General features: G+C 41.5%; 1 protein-coding gene across 3 annotated transcripts in view; it reads left to right on the top strand.

The window, feature by feature from the left end:
* Positions 1 to 27,270, top strand: part of LOC124040871 (sodium/potassium-transporting ATPase subunit beta-1-interacting protein 3-like) — a 140,708-nt gene that overhangs the window by 76,649 nt on the left and 36,789 nt on the right. For all 3 annotated transcript variants that reach the window (XM_046357980.1, XM_046357978.1, XM_046357979.1), the window contains exon 4: positions 1,627 to 1,824. In XM_046357980.1, coding sequence (XP_046213936.1) covers positions 1,627 to 1,824 — 198 coding nt within the window. The remainder of the gene's footprint in view (positions 1 to 1,626; positions 1,825 to 27,270) is intronic.

The following is a 27,270-nucleotide window of genomic DNA, read 5'->3' as shown; positions in this document are numbered from 1 at the left end:
CTAGATCTTCTGCACGGATTCTGTCAGACTTGGACCCTGACGGTGAATCTTAGTAATACCAAACAAGGTGCAGCAGCCAAGACAAAACATATACAAATTCTACTGTTGACCTAGAACACACAAAGAATTACAGCTACCTCGGCCTAAACAGCAACACCACAGGTAATCTCCACAAAGCTGTGAACGATCTAACACAAAGAATTACAGCTACCTCGGCCTAAACAGCAACACCACAGGTAACCTCCACAAAGCTGTGAACGATCTAACACAAAGAACGATCTAACACAAAGAATTACAGCTACCTCGGCCTAAACAGCAACACCACAGGTAACCTCCACAAAGCTGTGAACGATCTAACACAAAGAATTACAGCTACCTCGGCCTAAACAGCAACACCACAGGTAACCTCCACAAAGCTGTGAATGATCTAACACAAAGAATTACAGCTACCTCGGCCTAAACAGCAACACCACAGGTAACCTCCACAAAGCTGTGAATGATCTAACACACAAGGCAATAAGGTTCTTCTATGCCATCAAATGGAACATAAAACTCAACATCCAAATTAGGATCTGGCTCCAGGACAGAACACATTTAGACCCAACCAAATTATGAGAAAGCAGAAAGATAACTTTTTGACACACTGGAAAAAAATCAACCAAAAAACAAAGCAAATTGGAATGCTATCTGGCCCTAAACAGAGAGTGCACGATGGTAGAATACCTGACCTGTGACTGACCACAAATTAAGAAAATGTATTAAAAGAACCATGGACACTTACCACGCCGCATATTGGTCCTCTGATCCTTTTCGCCTCTCCTCTTCGGAAAAGGAGGAGGAAATCCCTTACAGTGAGCATAGCCTTGCTATTGAGAGAGGCCACTATAGGCAGACCTGGCTCTCGAGAGAAGACAGTCTGTGAAACCACTGCCCACAAAATGAGGTGGAAACTGAGCTACACTTCCTAACCTCCTGCCAAATGCATGAACATATTAGAGACGCATATTTCCCGCAGATCACACAGACCCACAAATATTTCCACTGTTAGTCGAAATACCGCAGTGTGCAATCACAGCAGCAATATATGTGACCCGTTGCTATGAGAAAAGGGAAAACAGTGGAGGACAAACTAAATACAACCCATATTTAGCAGTTTATTTTCTCTTTCATACTTCAACTACTTGCACATGGTTACAACACTGTACATAGACAATGTAACATTTGAAATGTCTATATTCTTTGAAAACTTTTGTGAGTGTAATGTTTACTAACGGTTCCCTTGTTTATTTCCCCTTTGTTTGTCTATTTAATTTGCTTTGCAGTGTAAATATATATTTCCCATTGCGTCTAAAGAGAGAGAGAGACTTCAAATGAACTATTCCTGACAGCAACCCATTGTCCTGTGTTAATAAAGCATGTGTTGTTGCTGCGGGGCCGCTGTGGGGTTAGATTGCTGTATTGGGGTATTGATTGATTTCTGTGAGTGCTTCCGTGTGTATATATACTGTATATATGTGTTTGTGCAGGTCCTTGTTTATGCGTATCTATCCACAAATGTCTGTGTGTGTATGTTTGTCTGCGTGTCCTTTATTACATGTTAATATGTGTGTTTATTCGTTGTTCCAGGAAAGTGACCTGCTGACGTTTGACATCTCGGCTCACCACTCGTGGTGGAGGGAGCACGGTCCAGGGTGTGTGAGGAGAGAGATGACCCAGCCAGGGGTGGGCACAGTGGACAGCCAGTCTTACATCTCTGTCATGGGCTGTCTCATAGAGTACCAGTACATAGAGGTCCTACACAGTGCAACACAGATCCTCATCGCTGTGAGTAGTGGTTTTATATCTTTATACACAGTGCAACACAGATCCTCATCGCTGTGAGTAGTGGTTTTATATCTTTATACACAGTGCAACACAGATCCTCATCGCTGTGAGTAGTGGTTTTATATCTTTATGCACAGTGCAACACAGATCCTCATCGCTGTGAGTAGTGGTTTTATATCTTTATACACAGTGCAACACAGATCCTCATCGCTGTGAGTAGTGGTTTTATATCTTTATACACAGTGCAACACAGATCCTCATCGCTGTGAGTAGTGGTTTTATATCTTTATGCATACACACATCAAATCAAATGATGTTATTACGGTTGTAGCGATATGCTTGTGTAATATCTAACAATTCACAACAATAAACACAGATCTAAAAGTAAAATAATGAAATTAAGAAATATATAAATACTAGGACGAGCTATGTATGTATGTATGTATGTATGTATGTATGTATGTATGTATGTATGTATGTATGTATGTATGTATGTATGTATGTATGTATGTATGTATGTATGTATGTATGTATGTATGTATGTATGTATGTATGTATGTATGTGTGTATGTATGTATGTATGTATGTGTGTATGTGTGTATGTATGTATGTATGTATGTATGTATGTATGTATGTATGTATGTATGTATGTATGTATGTATGTATGTATGTATGTATGTATGTATGTATGTATGTATGTATGTATGTATGTATGTACGTACCAGTCCAAAATTTGGACACACCAACTCATTCCATGGTATTTCTTTATTTTTACTATTTTCTACATTGGAACAATTCACTTTCTAGCGGACCAAACTAATGCACAGTACACTGTGGCCTGTGTCAGTTATCACTTTGTTTTCTATTCTTTTTAAAATAGTTTTTTAATAAGTAGTGAATAAGTAGTGAAGACATCACAACTATGAAATTACACATATGGAATGATGTAGTAACCAAAAAAGTGTTCAACAAATCAAAACATATTTTATATTTGATTCTTCAAAGTAGCCACCCTTTGCCTTGATGACAGCTTTGCACACTCTTGGCATTCTCTCAACCAGCTTCATGAGGTAGTCCCCTTACATGCATTTCAATTAATAAGTGTGCCTTGTTAAAAGTGAATTTATGGAATTTCTTTCCTTCTTAATGTGTATGACCCAATCAGTTGTGTTGTGACAAGGTAGGGGTGGTATTCAGAAGATAGCCCTATTTGGTAAAAGACCAAGTCCTTATTATTGCAAGAACAGCTCAAATAAGCAAAAATAAATGACAGTCCGTCATTACTTTAAGACATGAAGGTCAGTCAATCTGGAAAATTTCAAGAGCTTTCAACGTTTCTTCAAGTGCAGTTGCAAAAACCATCAATCGCTATGATGAAACTGGCTCTCCTGAGGACCGCCACAGCAAGGATGACCCCAAGTTACCTCTGCTGCAGAGGATAGGTTCATTAGCGTTAACTGCACCTCAGATTTCAGCCCAAATAAATGCTTCACTGAGTTCAACTGGCAAACACATCTCAACATCAACTGTTCAGAGGAGACTATATGAATCAGGCCATCTTGGATGAATTGCTTTAAAGAAACCACTACTAAAGGACACCAATAATAAGAAGAGACTCGCTTGGGCCAAGAAATGTGAGCAATGGACATTAGACCGGTGGAAATGTGTCCTTTGGTCAGATGAGTCTAAATTTGAGATATTTGGTTCCAATCGCTGTGTCTTTGTGAAACGCAGAGTAGGTGAATTTATGATCTCCGCATCTGTGGTTCGTAACGTGAAGCATGGAGGAGGAGGTGTGATGGTGCTTTGCTGGTGACAGTGTTGGTGATTTATTTAGAATTCAAGGCACTCTTTTTTTGTGCTTAGTCATTTGGTTTTCAAAAGGACAATAGCCCAACACACCGTCAGGCTGTGTAAGGGCAATTTGACCAAGATGGAGAGTGACGGAGTGCTGCATCTGATGACCTGGTCTCCACAATCACCCGACCTCAACCCAATTGAGAAGAGTTGGACTACAGAGTGAAGTAAAAGCAGCCAACAAGTGCTCAGCATATGTGGGAACTCCTTCAAGACATTTGGAAAAGCATTCCAGGTGAAGCTGGTTGAGAGAATGCCAAGAGTGTGCAAAGCTGTCATCAAGGCAAAGGGTGGCTACTTTGAAGAATCTCAAATATAAATTATACTTTTTCGGTTTCTGTTTGATTGATTCCATGTGTTATTTCATAGTGTTGATGTCTTCACTATTATTCTACAACGTAGAAAATAGTAAAACTCTTGAATGAGTTTGTGTGTTCAAATTTTTGACTGGTCCTGTACATGTGATGGGATGTATAGACATTATAGACAGTATGTGCATAGAATATTTAGTATATCTGTAGAATACGTATGATAGTATATATTCATCAATAGTTGAATAGGATGGCATTGACTGGAATACAGTATATTTTTTATATACTGTGTTCTATTTATACTGTTCATACCTTGTGTCAATTAAATATTATCCTCAATGCTGACTAAACTAATGGTGTTTTCTAAAGCAAGATATAGACATCTGACCCTTTCACCTATTACTACCTGTCAGGGCAATGAGATTGAGGCTGTAACACATAAATATCTTGGAATTTACAAAAACAATTGAGCTGAAGTTGGGGTTTTATTTTTTATTTTGAAGCCAGGAGGCTAGCATCAGTTACATTTATCCCTATACTAGACCATGGTGATATTTTATATATTAATGCTTCCGCTCAGTGTTTGAGATCAGTTGACACCCTTTACCATGGAGCGTTGAGATGTATTTTAAACTGCAAAACCCGCTGCACTTTATATACCATGGTGTTAAGGGATTTTGTTAAATCAATAATGACTAATTATGTATACATTTCAATCAGGACTGACTAATCAGAATACTATTATCTTTCTGTATAGATGTATGGATTTTCTTTTAATCCCAGTACTGACCAGTGATTCCATGTCCATGTACATTAGGGCAGCAGCTTCTAAGCTGCAGGGTTGAATACCAGGTGGTAGTGACAGTGACTAAGTTCAGGGCAGGGTACTGGGAGGCCAGCTATTGAACAGTCTGATGGCCTTGAGATAGAAGCTGTTTTTCAGTCTCCTTGTCTCAGCTTTGATGCACCTGTACTGACCTCGCCTTCTAGATGATAGCGGGAGATTATCTTTTTGTCCTTCCTGTGACGTTGGGTGAGGTACAGTAGGTGTGCTGGAGGGCAGGCAGTGTGCCCCTGGTGATGCATTGGGCAGACCGCACTACCCTCTGGAGAGCCCTGCAGTTGCAGGCAGTGCAGTTGCCGTACCAGCCCAAAAGGATGCTCTCAATGGTGCATCTGTAAAAATGTGTGAGGGTCTTAGAGGCCAAGCCACATTTCCTCAGCCTCCTGAGGTTGAAGAGGCAATGTTGCACCTGATCAGTTCCTTCGTTTTGTTGAGGGAGAGGTTATTTTCCTGGCACCAATCCGCCAGGGCCCTCACCTCCTCCTGTAGGCTGTCTCATCATTGTTGGTAATCAGGCCTACTACTGTTGTGTTGTCTGTAAGATTCATGATTAAGTTGGAGGTGTGTGTGCCCACGCAGTCATGGGTGAACATGGAGCACGCGCTCTTGTGGGGCCCCTGTGTTGAGGATCAGCATAGTGGAGGTGTTGCTTCCTACCTTCACCACCTGAGTGTGGCCTGTCAGGAAGTCCAGGACCCAGTTGCACAGGGCGGCGTTCAGACCCAGGACCCCAAAGTCAATGATGAGCTTGGAGGGTGTTGAAGACTGAGCTGTAGTCAATAAACATAATTCTAACATAGGTATTCCTCTTGTCCAGATGGGATAGGGCAGTGTGATGGAAATTGCATAATCTGTAGATCTATTGTACCTTTATGCAAATTTAAGTGGGTCTAGCGTGCCAGGTAGGTGGAGGTGATATGATCCTCTTGAAACTAGCAATCCCGGATCCGGGTTCGTAATCATAGCCTCAAACGAATTAGCATAACGCAGCGGACATAAATACCCCTAGAAACTTTTCCTATTCATGAAAATCGCAAATTAAATGAATGAAATATATTCAAACACAAGCTTAGCCTTTTGTTAACAACACTGTCATCTCAGATTTTCAAAATATGCGTTACAGCCAACGCTAGACAAGCAAGACAAGCATTTGTGTAAGTTTATCATGGCATAATGCTATGCTAGGCTCTGCTGGCAGCAGGCAACATTTTCACGAAAATAAGAAAAGCAACCAAATTAAATAATTTAACTTTGAAGAACTTTGGATGCTTTCACTCAGGAGACTCCCAGTTAGATAGCAAATGTTCCTTTTTTCCAAAAATATTATTTTTGTAGGTGAAATAGCTCCCGTTTGTTCATCATGCTTGGCTGAGAAATCGACCGGAAAATGCTACCACTACAACGCCAAACTTTTTTCAAAATTAGCTCCATAATATCGACAGAAACACGGCAAACGTTGTTTAGGATCTTTTTTAACATATATATATTAAATAATATATCCGTTGAGGCAATTGGTATCTCATAAGAAGTGATTGGAAAAATGGATACCTCAGTATTTTACGCAAGATTTTCTGCGGGAGACACCATGTGACCACATGCTATATTTGGTCCCTTACGGCTATTCTTCAATGAAAATGCATTAAAAAAAACGTCACAATGCTGTAGACACCTTGGGGAGTACGTGGAAAACGTAAGCTCATTCGTAGCTCATTCACAGCCATATAAGGAATCATTGGCATGAGGCGGTTTAAAAAAATACGGCACTTCCTGGTTGGATTTTTATCTGGGTTTCGCCTGTAACATCAGTTCTGTTGCACTCACAGACAATATCTTTGCAGTTTTGGAAACGTCAGAGTGTTTTCTATCCAAAGCTGTCAATTATATGCATCGTCGAGCATCTTTTCGTGACAAAATATCTTGTTTAAAACGGGAACGTTTTTCATCACAAAATTTTAATAGCGCCCCCTAATGCTTAACTGGTTTTAACTAGCCTCACAAAGCACTTTATTTTGACAGAAGTGAGTGCTACGGGGCGAGGCGATAGTCATTTAGTTTGGTTACCTTTGGTTTCTTGGGTACAGGAACAATTTTGGTCATCTTGATGCAGGTGGGGACAGCAGATATGAATATATTGAATGTCTGTAAAAACTCCAGCAAGCTGGTCTTCGAAGCTTTTAGGACACGGCTTGGGATGCCGTCTGGGCAGCCTTGCGAGAGTTAACACGCTTAAATGTCTTACTCACGTCACCCACGGAGAATGAGATCCCACAGTCCTTGGGAGCAGACCGTGGCACTGTGTTATCCTCAAAGCGGTCAAAGAAAGTGTTTAGCAAGACTTCAGTGTCTGCGACGTGGCTGGTTTTCTGTTTGTAAACTGTGTTTTATTTGTGTCTGAGCTGTCTAATTGCGACTCCACTTTGTCTCTGTACTGACGTTTTGCCTGTTGGATTGCCTTACAGAGGGCATAACTGCACTGTTTGTGTTCGACCATATAACCAGTCACCTTACCATGGTTAAATGCGGTGGTTCGCGCTTTCAGTATTGCGCAAATGCTGCCATCTATCCACGTTATTTGGTTTAGGTATTACATACAGAGTGAGCGGTAAAGCCAAGGGTATGTATTGTCTACAGCTGTCTGATGGGCGGGTGACCTCTGTGGCGGGGGAGATGTGAGAGCAGACTGTGGTGTTGTATAGGGCAGAACTATGTGATCCCATGTGTGCTCAGGTTTTGTTTGCAGAACTCCCTAAGCTCTCTGGCACAGAGGGATGAAATGGACATTCCCCTATTGTCCCATGAACTGGCAGAGGCCATAACCCAGATGTCCCCTGGCCTTGCACCAGTGGAGTTTTCGAAAAAAAATTCTGGGGAATAATTTGACTTTTGCGAGTTGCGTGACTGCGTCGGGGTAGGTAAGTTGACTATAAGCTGCCGTCGGATGGCTCTGACTCTCCTGCCCAAAAAGGGGACGTTTTAGGGTATGTTGCAGGGTAGGGGGCAGCATTTGGAGTTTTGGATGAAAAACGTGCCCAAATTAAACTGCCTTCTACTCAGGCCCAGAAGATAGTATATACATATACTTTGTAGATGTGGATAGAAAACACTCTGAAGTTTCCAGAACTGTTAACATAGTGTCTGTGAGTATAACAGAACTGATTCAATCCATTCAGGAAGTAGGATTTGTTTTTGTTGTTGTAGTTTTCTATTCAATGCCATTACAGTATCCATTGACTTAGGACTCAAATTGCAACAGCCTTTAGAAATGGTTTCAGGCATGTATTCTGAAAAATGAGGGAGTAAGAGCAGTCGAAATGAGTGGACACTACAGTGGCCTAGAGATTTTTCAGGGACTCAAACGTGATGCAGAGCTTTTTCATGCGCGTGACCGAGAGAGTACCTTGCTTGTTTACCTTTTATATTGACGACATTATTGTCCAGTTGAAATATAATAGATTATTTAGGCTAAAAACAACCTGAGGATGGAATATAAACATCGTTTGACATGTATCTTTGAACCTTACGGATACAATTTGGAATTTATGTCTGCCTGTTGTGACTGTGACTTGGCTGGTTACTGTTTGTAATGATTTGTCTCCTGGGAGCTGTTCTCAAATAATCGTAAGGTAGGCTTTCGCCGTAAATTATTTTTTAAATCTGACACCGTGGTTGGATTCACAAGAAGTTACTCTATAAACCGATGTAAAATAGTTGTATCTTTTCTGAATTGTTATAATGAGTATTTCTGTATTTGAATTTGGCACTCTGCAATCTCACTGGATGTTGGCCAGGTGGGACACTAGCGCCCCACATACCCTAGAGAGGTTAAGAACTGGAAGCCTGTGCCATTGCACTGTGCGCACTACAAGATATATGCCAAGGTCCTTGCTAACAGACTGAAGTCCGATATTGACTCTATTGTACACAAGGACCAGACATATTGTGTACCGGGACGCTCAATCACGGACAATTTGTTCTTAATCGGGGACATGTTGGACTTGTCGAGAGGTTCTAATGTGAATTTTGGACTGGTCTCTTTAGATCAAAAGAAGGCTTGAAAAAGTGGACCATGAGGATCTATATAATGTTATGTCTGTGTTTGGGAATGCTGAAGCGTCATGTATGGTCAAGGTGGGAGGGGGACAGAAGGCCAGTCTGGGTGAGGCGGGGCATTAGACAAGGATGCCCTCTATCGGGGTAGCTATATACACTTACCATTGGGCCTCCTACGCAGGACAGGCATGGGTGTGTTGACAGGCATAGCAGTGTCGGCGTATGCAGATGATGTGTCTTTGATGGTCAGGGATGGGCAGGATATGGAGGCACTAGAGACTAGTCTGAAGGTGTACGAGGGAGCTTCATCAGCTAAGGTGAACTGGGGCTAGAGCAAAGTTTTGTTATGTGGAGCATGGAGGTATAGGCCACTCCCTCTGCTTCCAGGGGGTTTTCAGTGGGGTTGTGAAGGGCTTAACATTTTGGGCGTGTTCCTGGGCTCGGAGAGGTGAGTCAGGAAGAACTGGGAGGGGCTGACCTGCAACACAAGCTGATGGATTTTTTCTGTTCAAGACATCACTAGCTGAAAGCGGCAGTGTTGTATATATCTGTAAACGAAGGAGGACAGGGCGTGGTGGAACTGGAGAGCAGGGTGGCTGCATTCTGATTTAAGGCGGCGCAGAGACTGCTTGACCATACTGATGTCGGCTGGAAGGAACCAGCATGCGCACTTCTGAGGAAAGCTGACAAATAAGGGTTGACCGGAAGCTGTTCCTCATGAGGCTGGAGAGGCTGAGTACAGCAGGTCTCTCAGACTTTTACTCTGCGGTGCTGAGGGCCTGGCAACTGATAAGGCACACGCTGTGGGTGTGGGAGGAGCCTATATTCCACAACCCAGCCATCCCTTTGAGATCGGTTCAGTCAGCCACCCTGCAGAGGCGATTGATGGCAGTTGGCTTACTACGACTAGGTGAACTGCGACTGTTGCGAGAGGAGGGGTGGAAAACCCTGGAAGTCCTGGCACAACATACATAAATACCATCTCTTAGGCAGCTGGAGAGATTCCTGGAGGTCCAAGAGGCATTGTCTGTGCCGGTAAGGTAGATGGAGTAAAGATGGTCTAGAGTAATAGTGCTGCAAAACATTTGGTCAAACTGATTTAAGTTTGCCTCCATTAAAGTCCCCGGCCACTAGGAGTGCCGCTTCTGGATGAGCATTTTCTTGTTTGTTTATGGCCTTATAGAGTTGGTTGAGTGTGGTCTTAATGTCAGCATCGGTCTGTGGTGGTAAATAGACGGCTATGAATAATATAGATGAGAACACTCTTGGTAGATAGTGTGGTTTACAGTTTATCATTAAGTATTCTACCTCAGGTGACTAATACCTCAAGACTTCTTTAACATTAGACATTGGGCACCAGCTGTTATTGACAAATGGACACAAACCCCCACCCCTCGTCTTACCAGACGAAGCTTATGTGTTCTGCCGGTGCATGGAAAATCCCACCAGCTCTATATTATTTGTGTCGTCGTTCAGCCATCCATTAAAATGGATAAAAACATATTGAGACAATATGTGTGGGCATAGGCATAGGAAAAAGCTTCTTCCAGTTTGAGGTGAGTAATCGCTGTTCTGATGCCCAGAAGCTTTTTTCAGTCATAAGAGACGGTAGCAGCAATATTATGTACAAAATGAGTTACAAACAAAAACAAACAAAATAGCAGTTGGTTAGGAGCCCGTAAAACATCAGTTGGTTAGGAGCCTGTAAAACTCTCTGGCATTGGTGCATATGACTGTAGGTGTGTGTGTAGAGGTCAGTCGGTGAGAGGCTTTACCATTCTGAATGGGCCAAATAAATCTGATATAACAAGAACAACCAGAGACAGAAACTGTAACAACCTCCTCTTGCGCAGTGGAACCCAGAATGATATGTGACCGCTTGGTTACGGTCCTTTCAGCAACACCATTCAAATCGCTTAAATAACCCTCATCAAGATCTGTGTTCTAATAGTCCTACTCATTATTATTATCTTAAAATAACCCTCATCAAGATCTGTGTCCTAATAGTCCTACTCCTTATTATTATTATCTTAAAATAACCCTCATCAAGATCTGTTTCCTAATAGTCCTACTCATTAGTATTATTATTACAAATAGAAAATTATGACTTCTCACAATGGTGCTTGTCTAGTAAAGTTAGATCAAAGCTGAATCAATGTTTCGCAAGATCACATAAGGATGTATTAGTATTTTACAAAACAGCACTGAATATAATAGCATATAAGTCTACTGAGCAAATAGGCCTCTAATATTTAACCTCAATAACACCTCAGACATGTCTTATCTGAAGCTGAGTAGTAAAACAAATCCTCATGTGTCCAAAACACACCTAGTAGGATATATGCTTTGATTAATGCAAAATAAGCCTACAAGAAAGGCTAATACAATAGTTAGTTAACACCATCTGCCGTTATTCGCTCACAAAACAGTAACTCAATGAGATCTTAATGCACATTACAATTAAACTGATTGAAATCAAATGATTGACATGCAGTTTGGACATTTCACTGGTAAATCATGAAGAATTATCATTCACGATTGACAATGATAATGGCCTATTTAGAAGTAAGGTGCTATGCCTAACTCGGTATTTGAGGGTATTAAAATGGATAAAAACATCTTGAGACGTTGGGACTAGAGTATGTGTAGGCAGAGGCAGAGGTTGCAAATGGAGGATGTATTTTATGCATAGACCTATTCTGCAGTGATTTTCAATAGCCTACATCTGTCAGGACAAACTCATGACAGCTGTTTTATACATTTTTATGTGTGCTCGCTCACTTAAAGAAAATAGCACCACACACACACACACACACACACACACACACACACACACACACACACACACACACACACACACACACACACACACACACACACACACACACACACACACACACACACACACACACACACACACACACACACACACACACACACACACACACACACACACACACACACAAAAGCCACTTGTTGAGCCCTGTGATGATGTTCTGGGATGATATACTGCTTCCTCACCTCAGGCTAGAAGCAGATGAAGAAGGGTTAGACAGTGATGTCTAATCCTTTGCACTGGGAGGCAAATGAAAACAGCTTTCAGTAAATGGAACTGAATGAAACATTTGGAAATGTTGACTACTCTTCTGATGTTGCCTACTCTTCTGACTTTCTTTTATGACCGAAACTCTGTCTAATCCTTCTTTATCTCGGACCCCAGGCCCTGACTAACATTCACCACCCAAATCCCCTCGCACTGTGTACTGAGATGGCATTGTCCTTCTGGCATCACAACACTGTTGGAACAGCGCTCTCTTCCCTATATTGTTAAAGAGGAGGGAAGTGAGGGATAGGGGCGAGTGTCCCTTTGTCTTTGTGTGGACTGTACAAGGTCACCCTGGAAAGAAAATTAAATATTTAGGCTGGGAGGAGAATGGTTTATGATGAGAAATGAGAGTTCTGTCCAATACTGGGGGCAGTTAGTGCTGTTGTCTTCTCAGTTATATTTGGCTTCCTGAGTGGCGCAGCACTCTAAGGCACTGCATCTCAGTGCACAGAGGTGTCACTACAGTGCCTGGTTCGATTCCAGACTGTATCACTTCCGGCCATGATTTGGAGTCCCATAGGGCGGCGAACAATTGGCCCAGCGTTGTCTGGGTTTGGTGGGGGTAGGCCGTCGTTGTAAATAAGAATTTGTTCTTAACTGACTTGCCTTGTTAAATAGAGGTTAAATATACAATTAAAATACATATGTATATATTCTTAATGTTAGATGTGACTGGGGGAGGTGTAGGATATAGGCTACTGGTATAGGTGTAGGTAGGTGCTCTCTCTCTCTCTCTGGGATTCTTATAGATGATCAGTAAATCCAATCTCGACTGATTTTCCTGTCTTTTCCAGTCTCTTTCTCTCCTACTGTTGTCCACCCGCTGTCTCCATACATCATCTGTGACATAAAACATGGATATGAGAAGGTGACTCTCCTCCAGAGATGGGAGAGAAAATGTCAGGGTAGGTAGGAGATAGAGAAGGAGGGTAGAAGAGAACGTGAGAGAGAAAAGAGGGAGAAAAATGTCATTCTCTGGAATGTGAGGGAACATGTGGTATAGGGATTTGGGTGTACTAGTGATGTGTGGGTTGAATCACAGCAGCATTCTCTGGAATGTGAGGGACCATGTGGTATAGGGATTTGGGTATACTAGTGATGTGTGGGTTGAATCACAGCAGCATTCTCTGGAATGTGAGGGACCATGTGGTATAGGAATTTGGGTGTACTAGTGACGTGTGGGTTGGATCACAGCAGCATTCTCTGGAATGTGAGGGAACATGTGGTATAGGGATTTGGATGTACTAGTGATGTGTGGGGTGAATCACAGCAGCATTCTCTGGAATGTGAGGGACCATGTGGTATAGGGATTTGGATGTACTAGTGATGTGTGGGGTGAATCACAGCAGCATTCTCTGGAATGTGAGGGAACATGTGGTATAGGGATTTGGATGTACTAGTGATGTGTGGGGTGAATCACAGCAGCATTCTCTGGAATGTGAGGGAACATGTGGTATAGGGATTTGGATGTACTAGTGATGTGTGGGGTGAATCACAGCAGCATTCTCTGGAATGTGAGGGAACATGTGTTTTGAGACCATTCTATTCAAAATTCTATTCTAAATCAAAACACATTTCACACATACAGTATATTATTTTGTATATGTAAAGAAAATATTAAATTAAGAATAGTCTTATGGGTGACAATATTAGCCTTATTATCACTTGTGAATGATGCCAAGAGGCAAGGTAAGCCAAGAAACAACGCATGCATTTTTTGGCAACTTTTTCAAATCATAGTCGAACACCTCATGGAACCTAGCCCATAGGCCTATATGTTTTGATAAAGTTTGTATCACAACAAAGTGGCCCCAAAAAATCTTAATTAAGCACATTAATCCACTTTACAACGAGTGTAGAACCTAACTGGCATACTGTATGCAGCGGGTGCGTTTTAAGTTTGGGGAAGATCATTTTCACCATAAAAATGCACCTTTATAATAAAAGCATTACATGCATAATTGCATTTGCTGTCACTTTTGAGAATGGGTTTTTCCTGCTAATGGAATATTGGCGCTGATACCCACAACTATGTTTTGAATATTTATTTCTTGCACAGAATAGGTAAACTTTTGTACAATGGAGGATAGTAGATTGACATAGGCTAGGACTTTTGCTGTTCATTAGGCCTACTCTTTTAGTTGCCTGATGAAAAAAGTAAATGTGGACAGTTCTTCCAATATTTTTACACGCCTCGGAATTGGATAAGGATGAGCTCAGTTGCATCCCCGATGTGTCTGTCTTCACTTGTAGCCTGTGGAAAAGACCACATCACCTAACGGAGAACCATGCGAGTGAGAGGTGCTTCGGAGCATGCGACCAGGAGAAGGCAATTATAGTTATTATACTGTATATCAGCCCAAGGGCACAATGGCCACTGGCTGAAAAAGGCAAGGATTTTTTAATGGGCCAATATGACCACACAAAGGATGCAGGTGCATCCTGTTTCCACTCAGGTGCGTCCTGTTTCAATTGATCATCCTTGAGATCCTTGAGATGTTTCTACAACTTCATTGGAGTCCACCTGTGGTAAATCCAATTGATTGGACATGATTTTGGAAGGCACACACCTGCCTATATAAAGTCCCACAGTTGACGGTCAGAGCAAAAACCAAGCCTCGAGGTCGAAGGAATTGTCCGGAGAGCTCTGAGACAGGATTGTGTCGAGGCACAGATCTGGGGAAGGGTACCAAAACATTTCTGCAGCATTGAAGGTCCCCAAGAACACAGTGGCCTTTATCATTCTTAAACGGAAGAAATTTGTAACCACCAAGACTCTTCCTAGAACTGAGAAATAGGGGGGAATGGCTGATGGTCACTCTGACAGAGCTCCACAGTTCCTCTGTGGAGATGGGAGAACCTTCCAGAAGGCCAACCATCTCTGCAGAACTCCACCAATCAGACCTTTATGGTAGAGTGTCCAGACAGAAGCCACTCCTCAGCACATGACAGCCCAATTGGAGTTTACCAAAAGTGCCCTAAATGACTCTGTCACGCCCTGGTCGAAGTAATGTATGTTTGTCTTCATTTATTTGGTCAGGCCAGGGTGTGGCATGGGTTATTGTGGTGCGTTTTTGTCATGGGGTCTTTTGGGGTGTCTAGCATAGTCTATGGCTGCCTGAGGCGGTTCTCAATCAGAGTCGGGTGATTATCGTTGTCTCTGATTGGGAACCATATTTAGGCAGCCATATTCTTTGACTGTTTCGTGGGTAATTGTTCCTGTCTCTGTGTTAGTTGTCACCAGATAGGCTGTATAGGTTTTCACATTCCGTTGGTTGTTTTTGTATTGTTCGTGTTTTTTTTGTCATTAAAGATGTATCGAACTAACCTCGCTGCATTTTGGTCCGACTCTCCTTCAACGGAAGAAAGCCGTAATAGACTCTGACCATGAGAAACAAGATTATCTGGTCTGATGAAACCAGGAATGAACTCTTTGGCCTGAATGCCAAGCGTCACGTCTGGAGGAAACCTGGCTGTCATGTTTTGTCATTTATTATCTTGTCTTGTCCCTGTGCTTCCCATTCTATTCGTTTCCCTCTGCTGGTCTTATTAGGTTCTTTCCCTCTTTCTATCCCTCTCTCTCCCCCTCCCTCTCTCACTCTCTCGCTCTCTCTTCTCTCTATCGTTCCGTTCCTGCTCCCAGCTGTTCCTATTCCCCTAATCAATCATTTAGTCTTCCCACACCTGTTCCCGATCCTTTCCCCTGATTAGAGTCCCTATTTCTTCCTTTGTGTTCCGTTCCTGTCCTGTCGGTTCCTTGTTTAGAATTCACCGTGCTGTGATTGTGTATCGCCCTGTCGTGTCGTGTTTTCCTCAGATGCTGCGTGGTGAGCAGGTGTCTGAGTCTGTCTGGTTCAAGTGCCTTCCCGAGGCAACCTGCTGTTCACCTGCTGTTCAAGATCGAGTCTCCAGTTTGTCCTCGTCATTTCGAGTGAAAGTTGTGTTTTTTTTATTGTATTTTCTTTACTGGATTAAAGACTCTGTTTTCGCCAAGTCGCTTTTGGGTCCTCTTTCACCTGCATGACACTGGCATCATCCCTACGGTGAAGCATGGTGGTGGCAGCATCATGTTGTGGGGATTCTTTTCAGTTTTCAGCTGCAGGGACTGGGAGACTAGTCAGGATTGAGGGAAAGATTAACAAGAGCAATGTACAGAGAGATCATTGATGAAATCCTACTGGGGCGAAGGTTCACCTTCCAACAGAACAACGACCCAAAGGACACAGCCAAGACGATGCAGGAGTGGTTTCAAGACAAGTCTCTGAATGCCCTTGAGTAGCCCAGCCAGAGCCTGGACTGGAGAGACCTGAAAATAGCTGTGCAGCGACACTCCCCACCCAACCTGACAGAGCTTGACAGGATCTGCAGAGAAGAATGGCAGAAACTCCCCAAATACAGGTGTGCCCAGCTTGTAGTGTCATACCCAAGAAGACTCAAAGTTGTAATCGCTGTCAAAGGTGCTTTAACAAAGTACTGAGTAAAGGGTCAGTTTTTTAGGTTTAATAAATTTGTTAAAATGTCTAAAAACCTCTTTTTGCTTCGTCATTATGGGGTATTGTGTGTAGATTGCTGAAGGGAAAAAAACAATTTCAGCTCTTAGATGTAATTGCAAAATTTTGATTTCCGCCTAAATAGACGTACCCAAAAGTAACTGCTATTCATGTGTAATTACATGATTCTGACATGCCAACCCTTGATATATTTGGAAAGAAGACAGCTGGAAGATTATGGGGAGAAAATATAAAATATAAAATATATTTAGAATATAGAGTTACATAGTTCAGAATACAATATTGCCTGCCCTAACAACTAGAAATGGTTAGATGTTCTAGTAAGTGGTGTCAGGTGTAGTCTCGGGACATTTCCACGTGTCCCTAAACCTCTCTAAAGTGGCATATGTCTGTAAATTAGATAATTCCAGTGCTATTACATATTTGCAATCCCTAAATGCTATTAGTTCAGAAAAAAACACACAATTTCTAGAATATCAACCTCACTCAAACATTGTGATGATGTTATGGGGTATCCAGGGTACATTCAAGTGTCCTTTCAACCTCTATATCTAATTTATTGGTCCCACATACAAATTAACGGTTTACAAAAACAACATAAAAGCAGTAGATATACAGTACCAGTCAAATGTTTGGTGACACTCATTCAAGGGTTTTTCTTTATTTAACTATTTTCTACTTTGTGGAATAATAGTCAAGACATTAACCTCTCTTGGGTAGGGGGCAGTATTTTGACGTCCGGATGAAAAGCGTGCCCAAAGTAAACTGATACTCAGGCCCAGAAGCTAGGATATGCATGTAATTGGTGGATTCAGATAGAAAACACTCAAAAGTTTCTAAAACTGTTAAAATTATGTCTGTGAGTATAACATAACTGATATGGCAGGCGAAAACCCTGAGGACAAACCATCCCCACCAAAAAATCATTGAGCCTACCACTATTTTCAATGGCTATCACTTTTATTATAAGGCCAAGTCCTCCCAGATTGCAGTTTCTAGGGCTTCCACTAGATGTTAATAGTCTTTAGAAAGAGTTTCAGGCTGGTTTTTGGAAAAATTTGCCAGAAATGGTAGTTTTTCTAGGTGGCTCCCATTTTGGCTGTAGTGTTTCCAAGCACGTGGAAGAGAGCGCGATCTTTGGTATTTTTCTCTGGTGAAGACAATAACGATTCTCCGTCTTCAATTGTATCATTCATTTATGTATTAGGGTACCTAAGGTTTGATTATAAATGTTGTTTGACTTGTTTGCAAAAGTTTATTAGTAACGTTTGGGATTCATTTTGTATGCATTTTTATGGAGGGAAACTGGGTGAATTATTGACTGAAGCGCACCAGCTAAACTGAGTTTTTATGGATATAAACGACTTTATCGAACAAAGGGACCATTTGTGATGTATCTGGGACCTTTTGGAGTGCCAACAGAAGAAGATCAAAGGTAAGGCATTTTTTATATGGCTATTTCTGACTTTCGTGGCGCACCTGCCTGGATGAAATATGTTTTTCATGTGTGTGTATGCGGGACGCTGTCCTCAGATAATCGCATGGTGTGCTTTCACCGTAAAGCCTTTTGTAATCTGACACAGCGGTTGGATTAACACGAAGTTAAGCTTGATTTTGATGTATTACACTTGTGATTTTATGAAAGTGAAATATTTATAATTCTGTAGTTTGAATTTCGCGCTCTGCAATTTCACCAGATGTTGGCCAGGTGGGATGCTACAGTCCTACCTGACCATAAGAAGTTAAATACATTTTATGTTAGCCCCAAAAAGCCCAAATGATTGTGCCAATACATTGTCTATGATATACAGGTATATAGGCTACCGCACATTATGCATTACAGAAAGACATAAATGCCCATAGATGTAGCTATTCTCTTTTGGGTAAATAAATGAAACAAGTTCCAGTAGCCTAATCTTTTTGAGTGTGTTTTATACTGTATTATATGGACTGGAATTACACACCTTGTTCAAATCATGAAGCAGGGAGAGAATATGTAATGCTGGTGCAGGACAGTTCAAATTGTATTTTATTTTTTAAATATAATAGGGCCTATTTTACATTTGTACAATTAGTAGGCTGAAGCATATGTACCTTTCATAATATTTCCCCTAATGTTATTAGCCTGCCTCCTTTCTTTCTTGTTGCTTCATTCCTTCCTCGTTTTCAACATTAAATATGTTTTGTTGTCCTTCTCTTCATCATTGTAATGACATGCTTGAATAATATCGGACTAGAATAAGAAGCAGACAGTGTCTGAATAAATAAATAATATTGCCTACATCCATTGTGCGTTCGCTCGTCTTTCAAACTATTTAACATTCAGCATCCCCTCTTTGAATAATATATTTATATAAGAAATTTATCAAAAACATTGAGCAAGCTATTCTAGTCTTAGCTTTTCCTGGGACTCCGAGAGCTATGGAGCATTTTTGAAGGAGAGAGGCCAGCAGAGCACAGGTGCGTGCATGCGTATTACGCAAGAGACAAAGGCTATACATGTAAGTTATTAGAGTATTATGCATAACCCATTATTCATTAGCTAAATATAAGGCTAATACTGCATTGAATGTATTACCTGAAAGAGGTAGTCTAGGACATACAGGACCAGTCATAAGTTTGGACACACCTACTCATTCAAGGGTTTTTCTTTATTTTTACTATTTTCTACATTGTATAATAATAGTGAAGACATCGAAACTATGAAATGACACATATGGAATCATCTAGTAACCAAAAAAGTGTTAAACAAATCTAAATATATTTTACATTTTCATTCTTCACTCTTTGCCTTGATGACAGCCTTGCACACTCTTGGCATTCTGTCTTCCTTGGAATGCATTTCAATTATCAGGTGTGCCTTTTAGAAGTTCATTTGTGGAAATTATTTCCTTCTTAGTGCATTTGAGCCAATCAGTTGTCTTGTGACAAGGTAGGGTTGCTATACAAAAGACAGCCCTATTTGGTAAAAGTCCATATTAAATAAGCAAAAAGAAACGATAATCCATAATTACTTTACGACATGAGGGTCAGTCAATCTGGAAAATCTCAACGACCTTAAAAGTTTCTTCAAGTGCAGTCACTAAAACCATTAAATGCTATGATGAAACTGTCTCTCATGAGGACCGCCACAGGAAAGGAAGACCCTGCGTTACCTCTGCTGCAGAGGATAAGTTCATTAGAGTTACCAGCCTCAGAAATCGCAGCCCAAATAAATGCTTCACAAAGTTCAAGTAACAGACACATCTCAACATCAACTGTTCAGAGGAGACTGTGTGAATGAGGCCTTCATGGTTGAATTGCTGCAAAGAAACCACTACTAAAAGACACCAATAATAAGAAGAGACTTGCTTGGGCCAAGAAACATGAACAATGGACATTAGATCAGTGGAAATATGTCCTGTGTTCTGATGAGTCCAAATTGGAGATTTTTGGTTCCAACCGCCGTGTCTTTGTGAGACACAGAGTTATCTCCACATGGTGTGAATTCCACACTTAACCAGCATGGATACCATAGCATTCTGCAGGACAATGACCCAACACATCTCCAGGTTGTGTAAGGGCTATTTGACCAAGAAGGAGAGTGATGAGATGGTTTGGGATGAGTTGGACTGCAGTGTGAAGGAAAAGCAGCCAGAAAGTGCTCATCATATGTGGGAACTCCTTCAAGGCTGTTGGAAAATACATTCCAAGTGAAGCTGGGTGAGATAAATGCCAAGAGTGTGCAAAGCTGTCGTCAAGGCAAAGGGTGGCTACTTATGAATAATTTAAAATATATTTTAATGTATTTAAGACTTTTTTGGTTATGATTCTATATATGTTATTTCATAGTTTTGATTTATTGACTATTATTATACAATGTAGAAAATAGTTTATAAAAATTAAGAACAACCATTGAATGAGTAGGTGTGAACAAACTTTTGACTGGCACTTTTGACAGGTTTTCAGACATTTTCGGTCATTTATAAAAATAAAAAAATATCAGACCCTTTACTCAGTACTTTGTTGAAGGACCTTTGGCAGCGGTTACAGCATTGACTATTGGGTATGACATTACAAGCTTGGCACCCCTGTATTTGGGGAGTTTCTTCCATTCTTCTCTGCTGATCCTCTCAAGCTTTGTCAGGTTGGATGGGGAGCGTTTTATAGGTATTTTCAGGTCTCTCCAGAGATGTTCGATCTGGTTCAAGTCTGGGCTCTGGCTGGGCCACTCAAGGACATTCAGACACTTGTCACAAAGCCACTCCTGCATTGTCTTGGCTGTGTCCTTAGGGTCGTTGTCCTTTTGGAAGGTGAACCTTCGCCCCAGTCTGAGGTTCTGAGCGCTCTGGAGCAGGTTTTCATCAATGATCTCTCTGGACAGTGGTGGCCAAAAGTTTTGAGAATGACACAAATATACATTTTTACAAAGTCTGCTGCCTCAGTTTGTATGATGGCAATTTGCATATACTCCAGAATGTTATGAAGAGTGATCAGATGAATTGGACTTAATTGAAAAGTACATTTTGCCATGCAAATGAACTGAATCCCCAAAAAACATTTCCATTGCATTTCAGCCCTGCCACAAAAGGACCAGCTGACATGTCAGTGATTCTCTCGTTAACACAGGTGTGTGTTGACGAGGACAAGGCTGGAGATCATTCTGTCATGCTGATTGAGTTCGAATAACAGACTGGAAGCTTCAAAAGGAGGGTGGTGCTTGGAATCATTGTTCTTCCTCTGTCAACAATGGTTACCTGCAAGGAAACACGTGCCGTCATCATTGCTTTTCACAAAAGGATATTGCTGCCAGTAAGATTGCACCTAAATCTATTTTTATTTTTAAAAAACAATTTTTTACCCCCTTTTTCTCCCCAATTTCGTAGTATCCAATTATTAGTAGTTACTATCTTACAACTCCCGTATGGGCTCGGGAGAGACAAAGGTCGAAAGTCATGCGTCCTCCGAAACACAACCCACCAAGCCGCACTGCTTCTTAACACAGCGCGCATCCAACCCGGAAGCCAGCCGCACCAATGTGTCGTAGGAAACACCATGCACCTGGCAACCTTGGTTAGTGCGCACTGCGCCCGGCCCGCCACAGGAGTCGCTGGTGCGTGTTGAGACAAGGATATACCTACCGGCCAAACCCTCCCTAACCCGGACATTTACATTACATTTAAGTCATTTAGCAGACGCTCTTATCCAGAGCGCCTTACAAATTGGCTGTACCTGATTATATAAAGCGATCTTTAACGATGAGTTAGTCCGCAATGCTTTATGCTCGAAACAAGCCGTAAAATGCCGGGGAATGACGTGAGGGATGCATATGGGATATCTCTGGTTTGTATCTATGATATTCAGCAGCTGCGCTACAACCTTCTATAGGTGACAAAGAAATAGCCTAATGTGTAATTCTGTCTCTATCAATTGACGTTAGACATTTCAACAGGCTATTAAATAACATACTAAGTGAGAAGCAAGCCGGGTAGCCAAGAAGGGACAGCAATCTGTTATTTTGGCTGTAATATTATTTCAAAGCTATAGACAGCCATTTAAGAAATCAATTGTGGAGCATTTCTTACACGCTACAGGCTGGCAGGAGCATTCAGGATTTCTACAACACACCAACAAAAGCATTTCAGCAATATGCCTATAAATATGACTTAGAATGAAATAATAATGAAACTAAAAATGATTTAATATTACACAGTGCCTTTTGAATTGACTTTTTTGTTTGAGGATAATGTGGTGAGCAATGAAATAATTTGTTTATTTACCCGAGCAGATCCTCTTATTTTCCCATGGCCTATTCACAGTCTACACAAATATATTTTGTAACAACAATATCATGGAATGAAATAGAATAAATTCGAAAAAAAAGTGCATATACGCCTAGCTGATGATATACGGCTGCTATGTTAAACAGTTCATGGATTTTTCTCAAATTCATTGATGGCCAGATTCTTCAGTTGTAGCTGGTTCTGTTTGGCTCAATATTTACAGTTGATAGACAACTTTAACACTGTTCCAACCTTAGACTAACAATGTCCTGAATAGAAATCGAAACGTCTTTGGTGCTGCAGCATGCACTCATTCGTTATCATATTCTTTTGTGGTATTATATATTTTTTTGCTTGTCTCCAGTCATGTAAAATGACGGAGAATTGCATTTCAGACCGAAATAAGATGATAGATTCATGTAGTGCTTTTATTGTAATGGATATATGTTCATCCCTACCCTTGTCGCGGTGGTCTGTGAATCCACAACCTTCTGGCTACTTTGCCATGTAATGCTTTCAAAACAAAGAGCAGTCTCTAAAACTACATATCTACAGTGCGTTGCAAAAGTATTCACCCCCTTGGCACTTTTACTATTTTGTTGTCTTACAACCTGGAATTAAAATAGATTTTTATTTGGATTTCATGTAATGGACATACACAAAATAGTTCAAATTGGTGAAGTGAAATGAATGTACTTCTTTCAAAAAATTCCTAAAATTTCAAAACTGAAACGTGGTGCGTGCATATGTATACACCCCCTTTGCTATGAGGCCCCAAAATTAGTTCTGGTGCCACCAATTACCTTCAGAAGTCACATAATTAGTTAAATAAAGTCCACCTGTGTGCAATCTAAGTGTCACATGACCTGTCACATGATCTAAGTACATATACACCGTTCTGAAAGGCCCCAGAGTCTGCAACACCACTAAGCAAAGGGCACCACCAAGCAAGTGGCAACATGAAGACCAAGGGGCCCTCCAAACAGGTCAGGAACAAAGTTGTGGAGAAGTACAGATCAGGGTGTGGTTATAAATACATATCCTAAACTTTGAATATCCCACGGAGCACCATTAAATCCATTATTAAAAAATGGAAAGATAATGGCACCACGACAAACCTGCCAAGATGGGGCCGCCTACCAAAACTCTCGCAGACCAGGCAAGGAGGGCATTAATCAGAGAGGCAACAAAGAGACCAAAGATATCCGTGGAGGAGCTGCAAAGCTCCACAGCGGAGATTGGAGTATCTGTCCATTGGAACACTTTAAGCTGTACACTCCACAAAGCTGGGCTTTACAGAAGAGTGGACAGAAAAAAAGCCTTTGCTTAAAGAAAAAAATACGCAAACACATTTGGGAGGACACCATCCCCATTGTGAAGCATGGTGGTAGCAGCATCATGCTGTGGGTATGTTTTTTATCGGCAGGGACTTGAATTGAAGGAATGATGTATGGCGATAAATACAGCGAATTCTTGAGGGAAACCTGTTTCAGTCTTCAAGAGATTTGAGACTGGGATGGAGGTTCCCCTTCCAGCAGGACAATGACCCTAAGCATACTGCTAAAGCAACACTGAAGTGGTTTAAGGGGAAACATTTAAATGTCTTGGAATGGCCTAGTCAAAGCCCAGACCTCAATCCAATTGAGAATCTTTTGTGTGACTTAAAGATTGCTGTACACCAGCGGAACCCATCCAACTTGAAGGAACTGGAGCATTTTTGCCTTGAAGAATGGCAAAAAATCCCAGCGGCTAGATGTGCCAAGCTTATAGAGACATACCCCAAGAGCTGTTATTGCTACAAAGTAGAGGTGGTGAATGGAGGTGGAGGTGGTAAATAGTTATTCACTATCAAGTTTTCCGTTTTTTTTGTTTTATTTCTTGTTTGTTTCACAATAGAAAATATTTTGCATATTCAAAGTGGTAGGCATGTTGTGTAAATCAAATGATACAAAAAAATAAATTTTAATTCCAGATTGTAAGGCAACAAAATAGGAAAAATGCCAAGGGGGGTGAAAACTTCCGCAAGGCTCTGGTCTGAGTTAAACGTTAGACATGTTCTCTGCTGTCCACTTTATGTTTTAATTATTATTTTGGGTGTAGGGGAGGGTCACACAAGCGTTTAGGGAGGCTTGGGTAAAAATATATCAATTTCCATTTCGGGGAGATCCAATTTTTCAGTAGGGTATGAGGTATCCCTCATTATAAATAATGTACAGTCCCTTATCACATACAGTATAGTCGGGCAGTTGCAGATGGGTTATTAGCAATTGCGGCAATTGCAGGGGAACAAACAGCTGACTCACGCACCACTAGTGTATACATGTCATTTTTATAAAGCTTCTATGAAGGTGATTGTTATCACCTTGACACACACACACACACACACACACACACACACACACACACACACACACACACACACACACACACACACACACACACACACACACACACACACACACACACACACACACACACAGGAAATATGAAACTAATATAACCCTAGTTTGCTGCCCTTTGGCCATGCTGAGCTGTGTGTGTTATGCCTCTCTCTGCATTCCCACTGGAACAATGCCGTGTAGGTTGGTGTTTCAAGAGATGGAAACCGTCTCTCCTTCCCTATCCCTGTGTGGCTGAGTGATGAATGGTTGTCACTGGATGATTGAGGGGTCCCCAAAAGAGGCCCACTATAGAGTGACCCCTATGATTACTGCTCTAGGCTATGTGTGAGTGGGTGGGTGGGTGCGCCTGCGTGAGGCCCTTAACTGGGATGTCTGCAGAAGAACGCCAGCTGTATGAAGAAGTGATATAGTGAGAGAAGCTGTTGGGAGTCAGTGTGACAGCTGCTGTGTATCTGCCTGGAGGCCTGTGACTGCATCGTACACTGAGACGCTTAGTCTGGAAGTTGGATGGCAGCTATTCTGAAGGAATTTGTTGTGTGTGTGCAGTTCTGTGTGTTATGGATGCTGTGTGTGTTATAAGCCAGTTGTGTGAGGTGTGTGTTGCATGGGTTTGTTTTATGTAGAAGATACAGTCCTATATAACCACTAATGAAACACTAGCTACTGTTCTTATTCTATTGTGTTATGCTTGTTAGTCTGGCTGGCTAGAGAGAGAAAGGAATAGAGAGGGGTGAGGGGGAAAAGGGGCAAACAGGGAAAAGGAGGAGAGATAATTTTGTCCGAAGCTGGCAATGGCTGGGGTAGATGGGCATTGGAGAGTCATTGACAGGCTATAAGGAGCATAATAAAAACATGGCATATTAAACCACAGAGTCTCCACTGCTTTAACTGTTCATCTGTTTAGGTGAAACTGAGGATTTGTCCTCAGATTCATTTCACCCAGCAAAGGATCAGTTGGGGGTGGTTGTGAGCGAGTGAGAAGCTGCTGCTGCCTATGTGGGGAAAAAGGAGAATCAGAAATCACTCCGCCATTTCCTCGTTGCTAAAAATCTAATAGCTAGCCTGATTTCAGTTTATGTGACAAAACAGACAAGTATAGTGCACATAATCCTACCTTCTAAACCACTGTGAAGTAGTTTATGCAATGTAAACAGAACTGTCTACTTTCCTGGGGACCTGATTGTTTTCATGAAGCTAGTAGTCTGATTGTAACGATCTTCTTCCTCTGATGAGGAGTATGACAGATTGGACCAAAACGCAGCGTGGTAAGTGTCCATTTTTAATTTCATAAATAACTGAACACAGAGTACAAAATAACCAAAGAGAAACAATGAAAATCGAAACAGTTCTGTATGGTGAAACAAAGACACAGAAAACAACTACCCACAACCCATAGTGGGAAACACAGGCTGCCTAAGTATGGATCTCAATCAGAGACAACGACAGACAGCTGTCCCTAATTGAGAACCATACAAACCAAAAACAAAGAAATACAAAAACATAGAAAAAATAACATAGAACGCCCACCCTAATCACACCCTGGCCTAACCAAAATAGAGAATAAAAAGCCTCTCTATGGCCAGGGCGTGACACTGATGTGATTAATAAGGAGAATTTAGACACTGCACTTGATGAATTTATGAAATTGCTTCTTCCAATTATAGATTAACATGCACCTGTTAAGAAACTGGCTGTTAGAACTGGTACGGCTCCATGTGTTGATGAGGAATTGCAAAACTGTATGGCTGAAAGTAGTGGTTGGCTGCACATCTGACTGGCTGAGAAATTATGGCACTAAACTCAACAAAAAGAAGAAGAAACTATATGAACTCAAGATCAATGATATTAAGAATGATGGGAAAATCTAATCACAAAACCATTTGATGTTGCCAATTATTTTACCTTATTGGCAAAGTGGCAAACTTAGGCAGGAAATGCCAACAATGAACAATCAGACATTTTATTCATCCTTAAAAAAACAAATAATGAAAGAAAAGCAATGCAAGTTTTAATTTTGTAAAGTTAGTGTGGGAGAGGTGGAAGAATTGTTATCGATGAATAATGACAAACCTCATGGCATTGACAACTTAGATGGAAAGCTACTGAGGATGGTCGCTGACTCTATAGCCACTCCTATCTGTCAAATCTTTAATCTGAGCCTAGAGGAAAGTCTTTGTCCTCAGGCCTGGAGATTCCGCTATCCAAGAGTGGTAAAGTGGCCTTTACTGGTTCTAACAGCAGACCTATAAGCTTGCTGCCAGCTCTTAGCGAACTGTTGAAAAAAATATAATGCCATTTCCCTGTAAACAAATTAACAAAAGACTTTCAGCATGCTTGTAGAGAAGGGCACTCAACATATACTGCACTGACACAAATGACTGATGATTGACAATAAGCAGATTTTGGGGGGCACCCGAGTGGCGCAGCGATCTTAGGCACTGCATCGAGCAGTGTTGCGGCGTCACTACAGCCTGGGGTTTGATCCCAGGTAGTGCCATTACCGGCCATGACCGGGAGTCCCACACGGCGGCACACAATTGGCCCAGTGTCACCCGGGTTAAGGGAGGGTTTGGCTGGGGGCTCTTTACTTGGCTCATCGGGCT

The sequence above is a fragment of the Oncorhynchus gorbuscha genome, linkage group LG08 (genome assembly GCF_021184085.1).
Source record: "Oncorhynchus gorbuscha isolate QuinsamMale2020 ecotype Even-year linkage group LG08, OgorEven_v1.0, whole genome shotgun sequence".
Classification (NCBI taxonomy): Eukaryota; Metazoa; Chordata; class Actinopteri; order Salmoniformes; family Salmonidae; genus Oncorhynchus; species Oncorhynchus gorbuscha.
The sequence above is the reverse complement of the archived record's forward strand: the minus strand, read 5'-3'. Positions and strand labels throughout refer to the sequence as shown.